At 35.5% G+C, this 17,770-nt stretch overlaps 1 protein-coding gene across 3 annotated transcripts in view; it reads left to right on the forward strand.

Annotated features, from left to right (window-relative positions):
* The first annotated feature begins 3,648 nt into the window (after positions 1-3,648).
* Positions 3,649-17,770, forward strand: part of anos1b (anosmin 1b) — a 124,568-nt gene continuing 110,446 nt past the window's right edge. For all 3 annotated transcript variants that reach the window (XM_028794565.2, XM_028794567.2, XM_028794566.2), the window contains exons 1-2: positions 3,649-4,053; positions 17,115-17,162. In XM_028794565.2, coding sequence (XP_028650398.1) covers positions 3,796-4,053; positions 17,115-17,162 — 306 coding nt within the window. In that variant the 5' untranslated portion in view covers positions 3,649-3,795. The remainder of the gene's footprint in view (positions 4,054-17,114; positions 17,163-17,770) is intronic.

The following is a 17,770-nucleotide window of genomic DNA, read 5'->3' on the forward strand; positions in this document are numbered from 1 at the left end:
AAAACATTTGCTGCTAGCTAATGATTTGTCAGTAGTACCCACCTATTTGAAGCTGCAAAAGCAACTTCAGGTACTGTCAAATAGGATACAAATGACTGCAGATTATACATGAACAATCAAATGTCTACTACTTATTAGCCAAACAAGAAACCTCAAAGGTCAAAGTGACAACCTATTTTTGTTATGGGCTAAAAGGACAAACCAGCAGGAGATTTTGATGAGTTATACACCTTCCCCTGTCAATCACATTTCACTAACTTCAAAGTTATGGCAAAAAAAAAATGTATTTTAATTAGTAAGCCTTAATGATATGTGTCCCATAACATAACAAAAGATACAAAGACAAACAAATAAGTTAGTTTGCTTCTTCCATATTCAGTATGCATTCACATCCAGATTTAATGACTGCCCTGGATTAGCCTTTCATTTCCCCTGGGTAATTACTTTAAGGACTACGTAATTCAAGTCTTTGCACAGGGCTGCTGTTAGAATTCCTAGTGCCTCTTAAGTAATTTGTCAGCTATCCAGGTGTTCCTTATTGTAATTTTCCAAAGGTGGCAGAAAAAACAAAAATACCTGTTAGCCCGTAAGACTTAAAAGGTGCTTGCTTCTAAAAAAAAAAAAAAAAAAAGCAGGTACACGCAAAACGAACCTAGGAGAGCGAAACTGAAGGAAAATTAGACTCAAAATCAACAAACAGTTTGAAAGTTTTCTTGTAAATGGGACAGAATAATTCCAAGATAATCCTAATCTAGCTGCATATGAAGAAGCTGCACACTGAACAAATGTTGTGTATATACTGTACTTTGGAAAGAAATTAACCATGAACAAATAGCTTATGCCTATTGATAAAATGCAACTCTTCATTGCTTGCATTACATTCTTTTTCTTGTAACTATTAGTAATGGTAATAGACAACTATGGATGAAAAAATGACTGCAAAAATACTCAATATGCATAATTTTTTGTAGTTAACTCAAACCTATTGTATAATACCAAAACAAGATACCAAAGAAAAGAAGGAGTTTTGTTCTTACATGCATTACCATGTTTTTTTTTCCACAAAAGAAAACAGTTTACACTTGAATAAATATCAATAGTCATATAAATAGTTATGACATATTAAGGTTAAATGTAACTTTTAAAAAAGCATGCTGATCAGATATGGTGGACAGGAATTGCTAACCATTCAAAGATTTTACATTTTTCCAAAAATCCTAAATGTTGCATCTGTTATGTGGAAACAGGCTGTTAAGATCACAAAGATCACAGTGCCTCCAATAACAGTTTAGTTTAACATCCTTGCTGTTATGTATTTATGACTGGCTGTTAAATACTTTTAAAGATCACTTTATATATTTTTCCACATGCTAAAGTAATACAGGATGTTCTATGACAGCTACATAATTCTTCAAATGAATGTTTTTTAATCAACATTTGCTCCAAATATTCCACAGCTGGTGATATATTATGAGTAAAGACTTTTTTTAATAGTCACTGTTCTGTAGTAGAAGAGACTGCGCCCATTTTAGTGGAAATTCAGGATGATTCCCATAGAATAAATTAAATAGATTGTCATGACCTAAACTCATTCCTAACATAATAAACAAGCTATTTTGGGTCACTTCTAATTTTAAAAAGATACTTTTATACTGAAATTTAATAATAATGTATTAACTCTTTCATGGACTAGCACCTTCCCCGGTTAATGTTCCTGCCTTGCGCCTAATGCTTTCTGGGATAGGCTCCAGCTGCCAATCACTCTTAAAGGTAGATGAATGGATGGAAGGATGTATGAACTAACACTTAAAAATCACTAATCCATTTATTTTCAGACACACACCTGAAGGACTTAAAATCATGACAACTACTATATATATATATATATATATATATATATATATATATATATATATATATTATATATATATATATATATATATATTATATATATATATATATACCAATAGTAAACATGTGTAAAATTTTTATAATGTACCTCTTGGGATCTCATACATTGTGCTTGACATAAAAGAACTCTTTAGAAAAAAACTGTAACAGGAATTTACAATTAAAGAAATGGTAACGTGCCTTTATCCATCCATCCATTTTCTGATTTCACTTGGTCACTTTAACCATTACAAGAACATAGAAGCCAGAGTGCTTGGCAGAAGCCAACTGGATAAGGTAACATCTTTTAGTTCTGCCAGAATGATAAATTTACAGTAGTAACAGGTGTCAGCTGCTTGTGAGACTGCATTGGTGTGAACGCCAAAGATGGCCTCCAAAAATGGATTAATCTGTGCAACAATATTATTACTATTACATTTAAAACTAAAAAAGAAGACAGTTTCAAAAAATAGATGTGTAAAACAAATGCTGAACATCAGGTTTCTAAATCTAAAACAGCATATATACTTTATTTTTAATTTGGTTTTGTTGAAATAATGAAGTATACACCCCTAACTGGTTAATATTTAAGAATAATTATTTATTTTTAAAATGTGTATAAATATCCATTACTATTAGTTTTTGAAAGCTTTTAATGTGCATTTATTGAAATAATCTCATATTCGGAAGTTGCAAAGTATGATAAAATAAAAATGCCAATATGTAATATAGAATTGGGTAGCAGACATTGGAATTCAGAAAGAAATGCAGATTTTCCACTCCAACCCAGAAACAACTGAAATGGCTTATTTTACTTTTATTAATTTATTTTTAAAAGGTATGCAATTTTATAACTCAAAGTGTGCTGAAGCCCTGCATCTGAGCCTAAAATGCATTGTACTGCTGAGCATGAGTCTCAGAACACATGATGTGACACAATAAGGAGGTGAAAGAGCTCCAAACGAGGGGGTTAACACAGGGGCTTCCTTAATTATCACTCACACTTTGTTTCACCTTGTCAGGTTTCTGGTGTGCCAGTTCTTCCGTACTACCTGCCATGACTCTATTATTTTCGCAGTCTTCTTTTAAATCTAGTGTATACAAAATTACAATTAAGAAGTATCTGCTGAAGTTGCCAAGATACCATTAACTTAATATATTAGTTACTGTGGGAAAATAAAAAAGGCAATTAATTAAAAAAAGTCTTCAGTTAAGGAGACTTAACTTCATGTTTATATAATGCATACCATGCACTATTAAAACTTCGCCCACACAGAGAGAAACACCAGAAAATAAATCCACTTTATGAAAGCGTCTGTTTTTGGTGAAGTGCGACATTAATGATGGATTTAAAGTTCCAAACATTTGGTTTGCTGAATGAACTCATTGGTGAAGTTCTACTTCAATTGTAAAGAGAAAAATATATATTTTGAGTACAGTAACAGTATAGAGAATGTAAAAAGCAGAACCACCACAAAAGAAATAGTGGATTTGGCACCGGAAAGTTAAAGTTTATTAACGCCAGTCAGAGGGATGAGAAGGTTCTGTCGTCGCAACGGTAGTTGGGAAGGTAATAAAAGCAAATCCTGCGCTTGTCCAGTGCCATTAAAGCGAGGACACCGCACGAGCCGAGGTTAAGGCTTGCGACCGCGACAACTTGCGTGGGGAACACTGGCCAGCTGGTGGGCGCTTTCTAGTACTCGTCAGGCTGCCAGTGTCACACGTATGGAGGTAATTGAGTGGGTGGGAGTGTCCGCATGACAAGAGAAGCCGCGGCTCGCTCAGAGGCAGAGCTTACAAACCGCGACATCGCGTCGGAGCTCAGCGCGTCCACAACTTGGCCAAAAAGAGCCTCGGGCGTCGCAGAATTCAAATCCCCTACTTAAATATAAAAGAGAGCGCGCGATGAAGGAGGCGCACAGAGACATGGGCAAACTTAGAAAAGCCGCTGACACGGAGTGGAGAGAGGGGGAGAGGATGGGGAGCTGGTGTCGCAGCGTACTCACTGTGTGGCTGTCGTGTGGTATCTTGGGTGCCAGCCTCGCACGCAGAACGCCGGTGGAGGAGAGTGGGGTCGCAGAGAAGATTGGCAGTGCGCGCTGCGCCTCGCGCTGTTTGACGCTGCACATCACGCAACTCACCGCAGCCTTCAAAAGCCTGCAGGTAAAATCTGGGCTCGTGCAGTCGAGCGGTTCGCGGGGGTTGAAAGTAGCATGTCACGAGCAGATGTCATAACATACATTAACGACGATGGTGTGGAGTTTTCGACTTTGGTCACCATGCATGTTGAGTGTTCAAAGTCTCTGTCATGTGTGCTACTTTAGATAGTGCGGTCTAACAGCTTCAAGCATAATCGATGAATACTCCACTAAGTGTCTGGATACACCTATTGATCATTTGCAAGTGATGTTTAATCATTCTGTAGAAATTTCTATTTGCTCAAATTTGATTATTTCCGTTTTTAGAGAGGGGGATGCCAACTCTTTTCATTTTATAGTTTATCTGTTTATCTTGCAGGACTTAAAATTTAAAACATCCGCACGTTGCATACAGATTAATTTAAACTGCGAATAAAATTCACACACATATGTTCTAAAAGCTTGTACTGATGGAGCCTTTTCCGGTGACATCGGGAATAATGCAAAAACTAAAAGTGGACGGGGCAGTCCATCACAGTGTCCACTTTCAGACACCTCAACACTCACAATGAACCGGTTTTCAGAATGGCCATTTAATACAAAATACACGACTTTGTTGGATGTGAGAGGAGATCGGAGCGCCACAGTAAAGCACACGAAGACCTGGGAAGAACTTGCAACCCATACAACTGTCAGTAGTCTATATTCCAATTCCACCGTGCAACATGTAATACTGTTGTAAATTTTTTTGAGTACAGTATATTTAGCAAGAGTAAGTAAAAATGTACCTTTTGGTGGTGTCATTACTTGTGTAGAATTATAAAATCAGATACGAAAATCACAGTATGCACACTTAATGCCACCAAGCCATTAACCACAACTATTTTCCTAAAAATTATTAATTTGTTTTTCACATAACTATGGTTAGTCAGAGCATAACATGTCATTCTCATATCTTCCTGAAACTGGAAACTATCATTGCAGCACTGGATTGTCCTTCACATGCTCACACCCACACTTGCATTGGGGCTCATTAAGAACTGCCCCCTAAACTAACAAACATTTGGAAAGAAGGTCTGACATGCTGGGACATGCTGAGCCTGGGCACTAACCCCATCTTCTTCTTAGACCACTCCCAAATACTGATTTGTACCTTACCACTGTGACAGTCCATAAGGCAAAAATAATATTTATTTTGCCCAGGGAGGCAATTGGTCATGTTCTAAAGCCATCCACATTATCTCTGCACTTGACTTGCTTTTGCATTTGCCAAATGAATTGTTTTGTAGCCACTTCCAATGAGTGTGTCTCGTTTGACATTGCTATATCAGACTTACTTGACTTGGGTGGACACCACAATTAAGTGCATGAGGAAAGGTGGTAGTGAAGCTAAAACTTTCCTTTACTCTGGGAATGAGGGGAGCATAGCATTCAAAGCCCATTGGAATCATGAGATGTCACATCTTTTTTGGCTTTAAAAATTAGAAAGGAACCATATACACCATGTTGTGATTGCCATCAGTCAGGCACCTTTAGTAAATATAAATTGACATATTTATCCAACGATAACACCCCTCTAGCTCTTTCTTATTTCAGAAGACAGATTGCCCATCTCTTAGAGTGGTTTCACTGAATTGTAACATTTACGCATTAACTTTTGTGGGTTACACTGATGCTGACTTTTCAAACTTTAAGTCTCTTTTAATAGACTGAAGTATGTCTTCTTGCTGTATATTCTCTCTCTCTCTTTCTCTCTGTCATATACTGCATACAGTATACATTATACTTACAGGCACAGATACAATATATATGTATAGTATATGCTGTTTGTATTATGTGTATATATATATATATGTGTATATGTACAGGGGTTGGCAAGAGTAGGTTTATAGTAGTTTGTATGGAAAAAGACATGCTGTTTATGATTATTACAACAGCTTTATTAACTTAACAGCTTTATTAACTTTATTAACTCAAAAGAATGGCACAGTGCAATTAGGTACAATCTCGTAAGTGCTCAAATTGCCGTCCTGCATTATTTACTCATAGTTGTAGTCTACTTTCTACACTCGTGCATACTTTGGCACAGAGTTCAAAGACAAGTAATACAAATAAATAAATAAATACAATAATGAAATATTAATACAAGAATAGACTGTGTGTTCCATGTACTCACAACTGTTAACCTATTTTTGCCCACCCCCTGTATGTAATTATATTTCAGTTTCTAAGTCTACTTAATACTGAGCAGACTGGAGGGCTGGAGCCAATCCCAGCAAGAACAGGGTGCAAGTTAAGATGATTTGCTGCACAGGATGTCAGTCTATTACAGGGTGAACACACTCACACACACAACTGCCAATTTAGTGTCACTAATCCAACTAACCTGCATATTTTTGGACTGTGGGATGAAATTTTAGCACCCAAAAGAAACCCACATAGGCACAGAGAGAACATGCAAACTCAGAAAGTCCACAAATCCTGATACCTCACCCCAGTTAAACCATGAGAATTCTGTTTTCTATTTTATGCATTACCATTCCATCTTTCAGCCCCCAACAATGGAGCTGTTATTCACACATTGAAATACTACAGATAGGAGCATACATTAGCTTTTGCTATAGTATCTTATTTTTCTAGATTAAGGCTTTGCAGTTTTAAAAAATAATGTAAACCTCATTTAGGTCTATAACTATTTATATTTTAATTATCCATCCATCCATTTCCCAACCCGCTGAATCCGAACACAGGGTCACAGGGGTCTGCTGGAGCCAATCCCAGCCAACACAGGGCACAAGGCAGGAACCAATCCCGGGCAGGGTGCCAACCCACCGCAGGACACACACAAACACACCAAGCACACACTAGGGCCAATCGCCAGTCCACCTAACCTGCATGTCTTTGGACTGTGGGAGGAAACCCACGCAGACACGGGGAGAACATGCAAACTCCACGCAGGGAGGACCCGAGAAGTGAACCCGGGTCTCCTAACTGCGAGGCAGAAACGCTACCACTGCGCCACCGTATTTTAATTATTTGTTCATATATTCTTGAATTATCTAATCTTAGTTTAAGGTTAGAGGGTGGGACTTGGGTAGAACCACAGCAAGATGGTACATTCATTCACTGAAGGCCAATTAACTTATTCTACATGTCTCTGGCATGTGGGAGAAAAGGGTGAGCCTAAAGAAAAGTATACAGAACTTGGCAAACTCCTTTCAAAAATGTTGCTCATTAATAAACTTTTGTCTCATAAGCACTGAAGTAAACTTTTTGTTTAAGGTTGTACATAAAGGTATTAATTAAATACCATAATAACTTAATATTCTCAAATGATTAATCCAGTGTTGTGGAGGCCTGTTGTGGAGGCCTGCAGGCTGGCCTGTTTACTTTTGGTGTGATGTACAGTATGAAGCAGGACAAAATGGGGCACCTGTCCATTGCTGGGCGCACACACTCACATAAGGTCAATTTAGATGTGGAAGGAAAACTATAGAGTAGGTGGAGGAAACCTTATGCAGACACAGGAAATACATTGTAAACTCCATACAGACAAATACTGAGTGTGAGATTCCCAACCAAGATGCTTAATCCATGAGACAGCAGAGCTAACCACAATTCCATTGTGCCTCCCTAAACACTATATTGTATTAGCCTTTGAACTGGTTGTACACAGTATGTTTATATTTGAAATGTTTCATGTCTTTTTTGTTGCATGGCTATGCTACATCGTTCCTGGCACCAATTTAATAATTACTTTTAAGTAAATTGTTATCAAAGTTTTGAATAGACTAATAAAGTATATGCACATGAAGGGAAAGTGCTTTTAAAGGCCTTACTAACTGAAAATACTACAAACAATACTATAAATCCCTCTGAATACAGTATATAGGCTTATGTAATTAAAAATTACTGGAAAAATTATATGTACCGCATGCATGTGGCAATTGTAGTCCTTAAAATGACATTGTCCTCAGTTGATAAATAGAATGTTTCTGCCAGACTTTAATGTTAACAGTTGAATCAGTTGTTAAGAAATTCACATATTATTTTATTTTATTTTATTTTTCAATTAGAACTTGCAGGTTAAATGTGTAATATTACTTTTCACTCGGATGATTATTATTTCACTTTACTTTAATATTATTATTTGAATTATAAAACAATGTTTATTTGAATGATGTTTTATGTAAAGAACATTTTTGATAAGTATTTTAACATAAACCTCAAAACAAAGTAACCCCACTTTTATCAAAACAGATGATCAAATTTTCAATCTACTACCTACAAGTTCATTTCTGTGGCCTGCTTGCTTCATTTTTGAAACAGACTGGAAATTAGCCGCTGTGAATGAGAGTAATTGGGGTCTAACCAGAAACAGGTTTTTAATAGACTTTCTTTGGGATTCAATCCAGATGCTTCATATAAAAGGCCTCCAGATTTCTCAAGCACAAAGTTCACAAGAATGCTCACTATTTACGCCTTTGCTGTGAAGTGTCATGGTTTTGTTTGTTGTTACTCTTATTATCGTGCCACAATGACACATTGTAAGCATTAAAACACTTTTTACCCTTTTCTTATTGCAAGCATTAGTATAGTTCTCTTTCTCGCACATAATCTAAAAAGAGTCCTGGGTTGTAGAGATTTTCTAAACAAGCAAAATTTGCTTGGTTCCGTTTTTCTTCTCTTTTTCAATTTTGTTGTTCATTTACCTTCTTGGTTTTCAGTGGAGCAGACATAGGTGACAGTTAGTTGCAGAGAATAACTGATGGGCGTTAGAGGTAGTCAGGATTGTGGATGCCGAGGTGGACAGCCTAGAAGAAGTCAGCAAAATCTTTTTTTTCATTGGAGAGTTATATAGTGGAACTTGTTTTACAGTAATGTGAATAAGAGTGTCATAAAAAAGTATACTGCAATGTCTTTTTGCAAAGTGTGCAATTCTGAGAAAAAATAGCTGCCAAGGCCTTTTATTAGGTTGCATGTGCAACTATTGTCAACAATTAAGGTGCATTTGATGCAAAGCTCATGATCCATTCTGTGCCCAGGAAACATGATTTTAGCAGGGATCTTTACATCTGAAACTATAGTCTATCATCCTGATACTGATCCAGTAATTAACAGAATTACACTGGCCTTATTTTAAAAGAGTAATGAATTTAGAACGATTGTTTGCACATAGAATAAGACATCAAGTATAGCTTCTTAGCACAGCTGTGGTTTCATTTTTGATTTTTTAATTTGAGGAAATTGGTTTAATTTAAAAATGCATCAACAAAAGTACTATTGTAGTGACAAGGCTTTGTGTCAATCTGTGCTTTGCTCTGTAAACAGTATGCTACCAGTTTATCACTGTTACAGTTTCCAAAAATAAGCCTGCCCCTATTGTATATAGTGATATTGTTATCTACGACTGTGAAACATAGGGGCCATTTGCCTCACCTGTGTATGTTGGTATAATTTTATCTTTTAACAATGAACCTATTAAGAAGCTTCAAGTGCTGGCTTACACCTGTGAAGTGGGTTGTTCAGGCAGTTCAGGCTGGAATTAGACTGGAAAGAATTGTGGGCAGCTTTCTAATGTCTTTGATGAATTAAACAATCACTTTAAATCTGTTAACCTTTTATAATTTCTGTTGAGTAGATGGTGTAATTAGTGGTCCTCTAGAAATCATTCCATGGAAGGCAATGAATTTAAAGCATTCCTCACTACAGTGGTTTCCTGTTTTGTCTTTACCACAATATAAGCCTTAATTTTTCAGACCTGTTAAATTATGTATTTGTTTTGAGTTCTGCTGCATCATACCCATATCCTAGGTGTTTTCCAAAGGTTATTGGATTAAAGTACTGGAATATATTAATGAATGTGTTACATTATTAATGTATGCTTCATTTAACACAGATTGCTTGTCATTTCATGCAATTCTATAGTCTGTGTAAATATATTTGTGTTCATATTTTTGTAGCCATCAGCATTCATTTTGCTGCCATTTCAGTTTGCATAATTACACAAGCAATGCTTATGAAATATACTGTTAATCCACAATCATTGTTCATTTCACATAGTTACTCACAAATTATGTTTTAGAAAGATGTGAAAATAATATAGACAACACCAGAAAGACCTTCCCATGTTTTTAGTGAATTATGGTTTCTTATCTTTAACTCATCATTCTGAGGCAGTCTTCAAATATCTTGTGTTTTTGTGGCCTTGCTTTTGCTGGTGTGCAGATGTGCTTTACGGGTGGTCGAAAGACATTCATGCTTTCCTCTAAGAGAAGACACACAGCCTGAGGTGGCTTCCTTTCTCAATTAATTTAGTCAGACCCTTGACAAGGCCCTTTGTTCTTTTTTGTATCTAATTACTTGCTAAGAATCCTGAGATGTGCACAGCGCACCTTATGATATACAGGCTTCATCACTACTGCATAATACAAAGATTCCAAAAAAGTGTTCATTGATAGCATTCTGTACTTTGCATTCACAACAGCTGGTAGTGATCATAAAACAAGTATATTGGTTAAGATAAGCTACGCAGATCCACTTTAAATGAACAATAATGTATGTCTTTGAGTACCATAAACACATTTTATCATGCACTCCTTTAAATTCCAGCTGCATATATTTTGGAATTTATTCTTATGCAGGTCTAATCACTGTTGATGTTGGCATCACATGAGTGCAGGCACCAAATTAGCAGCTACTGTTCCAAAACTATGAAAAATTTAACTGGTGTTTTACTTGATTTGGGTCTCATTTTTGTTAAATTATGTTCTCCAAAATGTACAGTATTTTTTGCATTTAGATACTTCATTTTTCATGTGTATGCGGAGTATTCTTCCAGTTACTCCAGTTTTCTTTCCACATTCCCAAAGATGTGCATAATAGGTGAATTGGCATTCCAAATTGACCACTGTGTGAAGGTGAGTGTATGTTTAAGTGGTTCCTGTGATGGACTGGTGCTGTTCCAAGAGCTGTTGATGGGATAAACTCTAACTACATCTGCAAACCTGGGATAAGTTGGTTTAAGAATCTTAAGTTAATTTATTCTTACAATTATAAACAAAATTTCCATTGCAGAAAAGTCGTGTTGTTGCTTATTTGTAAGAATGTGTATCTTATAAACTCAGCTTCATGGGTAAGTTTGGTATTTTTCAAATTGAAGTTTTGTTTTCACAATCATGGTATGCATTAATTTGCCTCATGAAACTGTGTTTTTAAGTAAAGGATTTTTATAAATTCAAAGAAAACCTGCACCTATTCTTCTGATTGAAAATGTTGTCTGAAGGTAGTTTGTCTGAACATGAAAACAAAGCACATAAAACTTACCAATTGTGCCCATTTTCAGGCCAGGAGTGTTCTTTAGTGTTGATTCCTGTCTTGAGATTATACACATATTGTAAAACAACATCCATTTAAAAAAAGTCCATCTGTCCTCTTCACCTCGTTGCCTGTATCCTTTCAGAGCCAAACTTAACTTGCAGGGGGTGTTATTTTCTGTAGAATTATTTGTGTCATGTATGGTGCATTTGCCGTTGTTATTTTGCAAGTGATGAGAGGTCTTAAGGTAAAATTTTTCTCAGGATTTAGACAAATAAGCTGTCATTTTATACCACACTAAGAGCTTGCTTAAGCTAAATCCAAATTAATGTTGTAGTTTACATTGATAGGATATGGTTTGGCATTTCCATCACTTTATTTCTCCCTTGATAAAATTTACCATTACTTTACAGAAAAAAAAATAAAATGATTGACATTGCAAAAATTCTTAGATCGATGTTTACTTATTTTTTAATAAATCAGTATGATATTATAATATTTAACAAATAATATGTTTTACATAAGGAAAAGGTTCACCTGAACTAATATATTTACTAACCTTGATGCAGAATGAATATCTGGTATACTTTTTATTGTTTAGATGAATTTTTCATCCATCCTGAAATTCATTTTCCACATGCATATGAGGTTACAGGGAGCCATAGCCTTCTTCTTCAGTGCTGGGCATCAAGCAACATCTAACCATGGATGCTAACTGATTGCGTGGCACAGTCAAACACATATACTGACTCACATTAGGTCAATTCAGACTGGCTAATTAACTTACTGAACATATCTTTAGGATGTGGAAGGGAAAACCAGAGTAGTTTTTGAAAAATCAGGAATGTGTTAACTCTGTGACAGTGACTAAGCTGGGATTTGAACTCAGACTAATACTGATAGCTACTGCTATTGGTTTATAGGTCATTTTCTGTCATTGTGTGAAACCCTAGTGTAATTTATTTTCTATATTTCATATGCTCTAGTGTTTTGGGGCCTTGTCTTTTAGTCACAAATCTTAATTTGCGTTGATGAGCTTTTAATAAAGTAGAATGTGCCATTCTCATACTTGCTTATTCTAATTCAGGGCCCTTGGGTCCCAGAGCCTATACTAGCAGCATTGCGATCAAGGCAAGAAATAGCCCCAGATACTCAAATACCCCCACCATACACACTAGGGCCAATTTAGAAATGCCATTTTACCTTATCTGAACATTTTTAGAACTGGGAAGAATGCGCAAACTGTACAGATGCAGTGACTGGAAGTGGGATTCAAACCCAATACACAGACTTTTTGAAGCAGAATAGAAGAAGAATATGCTGATTGAGCTACTTTAAGGAGATTAGTGTACTTAAAATGTAACATAGACTGCTGTATAATTGAAGAAGACTCCAATGAAAAATGGAGTTTAATGCTTACTTCTTCTTCTTCTTCTTTTGGCTGCTCCTGTTAGGGGTTGCCACAGTGGATCATCTTCTTCCATATCTTTCTGTCCTCTGCATCTTGCTCTGTTACACCCATCACCTGCATGACCTCTCTCACCACATCCATAAACCTTCGCTTAGGCCTTCCTCTTTCCCTCTTCCTTGGAAGCTCTATCCTTAGCATCCTTCTCCCAATATACCCAGCATCTCTCCTGTACACATGTCCAAACCAACGCAATCTCGCCTCTCTGGCTTTGTCTCCCAACCGTTCAACCTGAGCTGACCCTCTAATGTACTAATTTCTAATCCTATCCATCCTCGTCACACCCAGTGCAAATCTTAGCATCTTTAACTCTGCTACCTCCAGCTCTGTCTCCTGCTTTCTGGTCAGTGCCACCGTTTCCAACCCATATAACATAGCTGGTCTCACTACTGTCCTGTAGACCTTTCCCTTTCACTCTCGCTGATACCCGTCTGTCACAAATTACTCCTGACACTCTTCTCCACCCATTCCACCCTGCATGCACTCTTTTTGTCACCTCTCTTCCACAATCCCCATTACTCTGTACTGTTGATCCCAAGTATTTAAACTCATCCACCTTTATTAACTCTACTCCCTGCATCCTCACCATTCCACTGACCTCCCTCTCATTTACACACATGTATTCTGTCTTGTTCCTACTGACCTTCATTCCACTCCTCTCTAGAGCATATCTCCACCTCTCCAGTGTCTCCTCAACCTGCTCCCTACAATCGCTACAGATCACAATGTCATCAGCAAACATCATAGTCCACGGGGACTCCTGTCTAATGTTGTCTGTCAACCTGTCCATCACCATTGCAAATAAGAAAGGGTTCAGAGCCATTTAATACTTACTAATATTTCTTTTTAAAAAGGTGGAAACAAAAACAAAACAAAGATGAAGCCTGAGAAGTTGATTACCTCGTAAAGTAGAACTGATATCCACTGTTTTTAGTAGTCAATTTTTATAATCTTACTGTTGTGGTAAATCAGAATGGAAGTTGTCATTTAGGTGTCATACAGCAGTAAACTTCATTTATGTTTGTATATGACTTATTATAGTATATGTTTATAAATTAAATTCAGGTTGAAAGCATGTACAGCAGGAGGCCGAGTTCATCTGATTTTCTACCATAATAAATTTATTTATTTATTTTTTATTATTTATTTATTTATTAATTTTATTGTAATCATTTGGTACATATAGATCAATTTTTACAAAAAATAGGATTGTAAACAAATCAAACCCCACCCCTGAGAAGGAGAGCATGGCCAAAGGAGTAAAACTTAAGGCTTGTGAACATGCCTAAAGTATTACCATATAATTAATACCAAGATTATTTGGTATAGTTGATTAATTTTAATCTCTCTCTCTCTCCATGGTTCACTTAGTATTTTAAAAATCTAATGGGAGGTTACCAGAATGAAAGAGCACCATACTGCTAGTTTAGAGTGTTCTCTCATATAACATTTTTCTTTTTCTTGAGCAGTCAGTCATTTTCTGACCCACTTAGTCCTGTAGAGGATCACAGAGGGTGCTGGAGCCTGTTCCAACTAGCATAGGGTACAAGGCATGAGCAAAACCTGGACAGGGTGCCAGTCAATTGCAGGATGAACACACACACACATTTAACACATGCTAGGGCCGATTTATTACTGCCAGTCCACCTAATCTGCATGTCTATGGACCATGGGAAAAAATCAGAGCTCCCAGAGGAAACCCATTCAGACTTGGGGAGAACATGCAAACTCTATGCATGGAAGACCTGGGATGCTAACCCTGGACTGCTTACTGCGAGGCAATAGTGCTACCACTGTGCTACCCCTTCTTGAAGAGTAATTTTTAAAATATGTAATTAATTAATCTTGTTTATTTTCTCTAGAACCTTTTTCAATACTCCCTTCATCATTTGCTGCTAGGATAGGATTATGTCCCTGCATCCGTAAAGTGGATTAAGTATTTTTGCTAAAATATAGAATGTCCTTCTACAATAAGTGCCATCACGGTATGGTTTAGAAAGAAAACAATAATGATATTCAAAATAAGAAGGTTGCAAAAAATATATAATTTATCCTAATCTTGAAAGGGAACTTTGGTAAAAAAAACAATAATAATAGTAATAATAATAATAATAATAGTATAGAGAAGAGCACGTTTGATTAAGAACTCATAGAGCTGCAAAACGCTGTTAGAAAAACAAACTAACATTTTAATCTACCTTCTTACTAATATGTTCTGGTTGCCCTAAGATATAAGTTGCAAGAGTATTGTAATGTTTGGTGCAGTTTATATCTTCTGAATTCAATATTTTACATTCTTGTTAATATGCACATTATTGCAAAACTGCTGCATGGCACAAAAAACAAATCTTTGTAAACTGCTTTACCACTTAACTTAAGATCTTTCCAATTGATTATGTGCATAGATTACATGAACAAAGAAACTCTTGTCTTTTTCTTAGTTAACCATTATATGTATTGTTTGTCAAATTTTCACATTTGGCAAGTCAGAGTTTTAAAATACATACACTTGCACTTAAATTTGATGTGTTTCAGTGACAGTATCTACTGTACTGTACTATACTGCTGAAATTGGTTGACTCAAAACTGCTTTCTTTTCATGCATATCAAATACAAACAACAGTAAATTGCAGTACACATCACTGGCTAAGTTGAAAGACTTGTATTAAAAGAGTAGATTTGTATTTTACAGGAAATATGTGGAATGCCCTCAACCACTTGTTTAAAACTATGTAAAATCCATTACCAAATTTAGTAAGCAGGGTATTGAAAATACATATAAAATAAAAGACCATTAACCATTCCAGGTCATGGAAGCATTTCTCTTATTGGTGTATGCCTTTGTGGATCATATTCATAGTTTAGCACAGCATCTTTGCTGTTCAGAATATAAAAGGCTGTTTCAATATGTTTGGTTTGAGTTATCATTAGAAGGTAAATATACGTGCATATTCCTATTGCAGAAACAAGATTTGTTTCAGAATAATTTCTGATTGAAAATATAAGTCAGCAGCATCTGGTCTGAGACAGAAACAGCAATGTATTGTTTGTGCTGGTATTCTGGGAGGAGCCAACATACTTTTGGTTTTCTTATATTTACCTCGATATTATCTTGTTAATGGAAAGACTTGGGATTTCCTGTTTGTACAGTTAAATCAAACTTTTGAAATTCCCATGAATGCTTTTAAAGCGGTACATAACAAACTGATTGCACAATTAAGTTGTTTTGTTAACATGCATTTTTTTCTTAAATGTGTGTATTTAAATGTATTTCTATTCCATTATAAAGGCAATATTTTAAAAAGAATGATTTTTAAACCTAAATTTTTTTTACTAATTATTCTGTGCTGGATGTGTTCATATTCTAATAATAGATAGGAAATCTATCACTCTGAATATACATGACTTTTCAGTGACCCTGTCACAAATATAATAGCAGCAAAGCTTCTTAGTTCACCAGTCTATCTGGTCATCAAAGGTTAATAGCAATATCATCCAGCTAATGTCAAGTCTTCAGGATACTTTTCACACTATGTAGCCTAAGTTTCAAGGGTCAAAAGAATTCTTCCCTTAGGCCCTGGATTTAGAATTATCTCCATATAACTTAGTCCTGGACTTGGAAAGGGCAAGGATTGAGTTTTTTATGTGTCTTAAAGCCTACTTATTGGAATGTGAATTTCAGACAGAGGTTAAAGAAAATTAAATTTCAATGGAATGAAAGTGAATGAAGTGATAGCCAATGTTACTCTTGCATTACTGCACATTGAATAATAACACTAAGGCACTCAAGTTAACTTTTTGGCATGTACGTAAAATGCATTTAAAGACAAAATATACTTGCTTTAATTATAGAGTACTATAATGTTCATTTGGCAAGAAAAAGGCTGAATTAGCCGTTGGAAATAAATACCTATATCTTTGAAATAACAAATGTTTAGCTTTTCTGTAATTGGGTTAAGCCCACTTCATAACTTGTTTTACTCTTTTTCCTGAGATGTTGTATGCCATATTTAAGACTCACAGATCAGTCCAACAGTAAGAATTCTCTTCTAAATAATTATGGAATTTGTCTGCCAAGGTAATTTTATAGGGAACATATAACTCACTGATAATCTAAAAGTGGTCTTCATTTTGTTCTGAACTATTTTCAACATAGTACAAAACATAGCTGTCTAATGTATATTGAAAACAGTAAAACTACTTCATTTTTAGTTCCTAAGTACCTTTTAATGAAAAAATGAAACATACTTTTGTTTGATTTGACGTGTACTGAAATAATTCTTTTACCTCTTCTGTTTCAGAATGATGATATATTGGTATGGTGTGAAAATAACAGACGGTGTTCTCAAGTAAGTTTACATAAATTTATTCCTTTTGCACAGTAAATAAAAAAATAATTCAATGCATTGTTTGTCATACATTTTAATTTCATATAATAAATTGTAGTCCCACTTAAATATGAGATTGGGTGAAATTTAAAGGTACATTCATATTACACAATTATGACATCCATTCTTCTTGCATTTTACAAGATTTGTGAAATATCTGAATGACATAAAAAGCTTTCTAACATTTATTTGATGGTAGCAGTAAGACATAATTGTCAGTCCAGACATTAAAATACATTTGCTTTTTTTTACAATTTTACATATAATATAGATGAATTCTTGGACAGGATTTGATCATTTCTGTCAATGTTTGTGTATATTTTGTGTGGCATATAACTTGTAAATGGATGAAGCAATCACCTTGGAACTTGACTCTTAGGACAACCCTGAAACACTATAATCCTTTTGATCTTGAACAAAAGCTATTTACGGGAACCTCCATTTTACTGAATGCAATCTATCTATCTATCTATCTATCTATCTATCTATCTATCTATCTATCTATCTATCTATCTATCTATCTATCTATCTATCTATCTATCTATCTATCTATCTATCTATCTATCTAT

The sequence above is a fragment of the Erpetoichthys calabaricus genome, chromosome 2, assembly GCF_900747795.2.
Source record: "Erpetoichthys calabaricus chromosome 2, fErpCal1.3, whole genome shotgun sequence".
Taxonomy (NCBI): domain Eukaryota; kingdom Metazoa; phylum Chordata; class Cladistia; order Polypteriformes; family Polypteridae; genus Erpetoichthys; species Erpetoichthys calabaricus.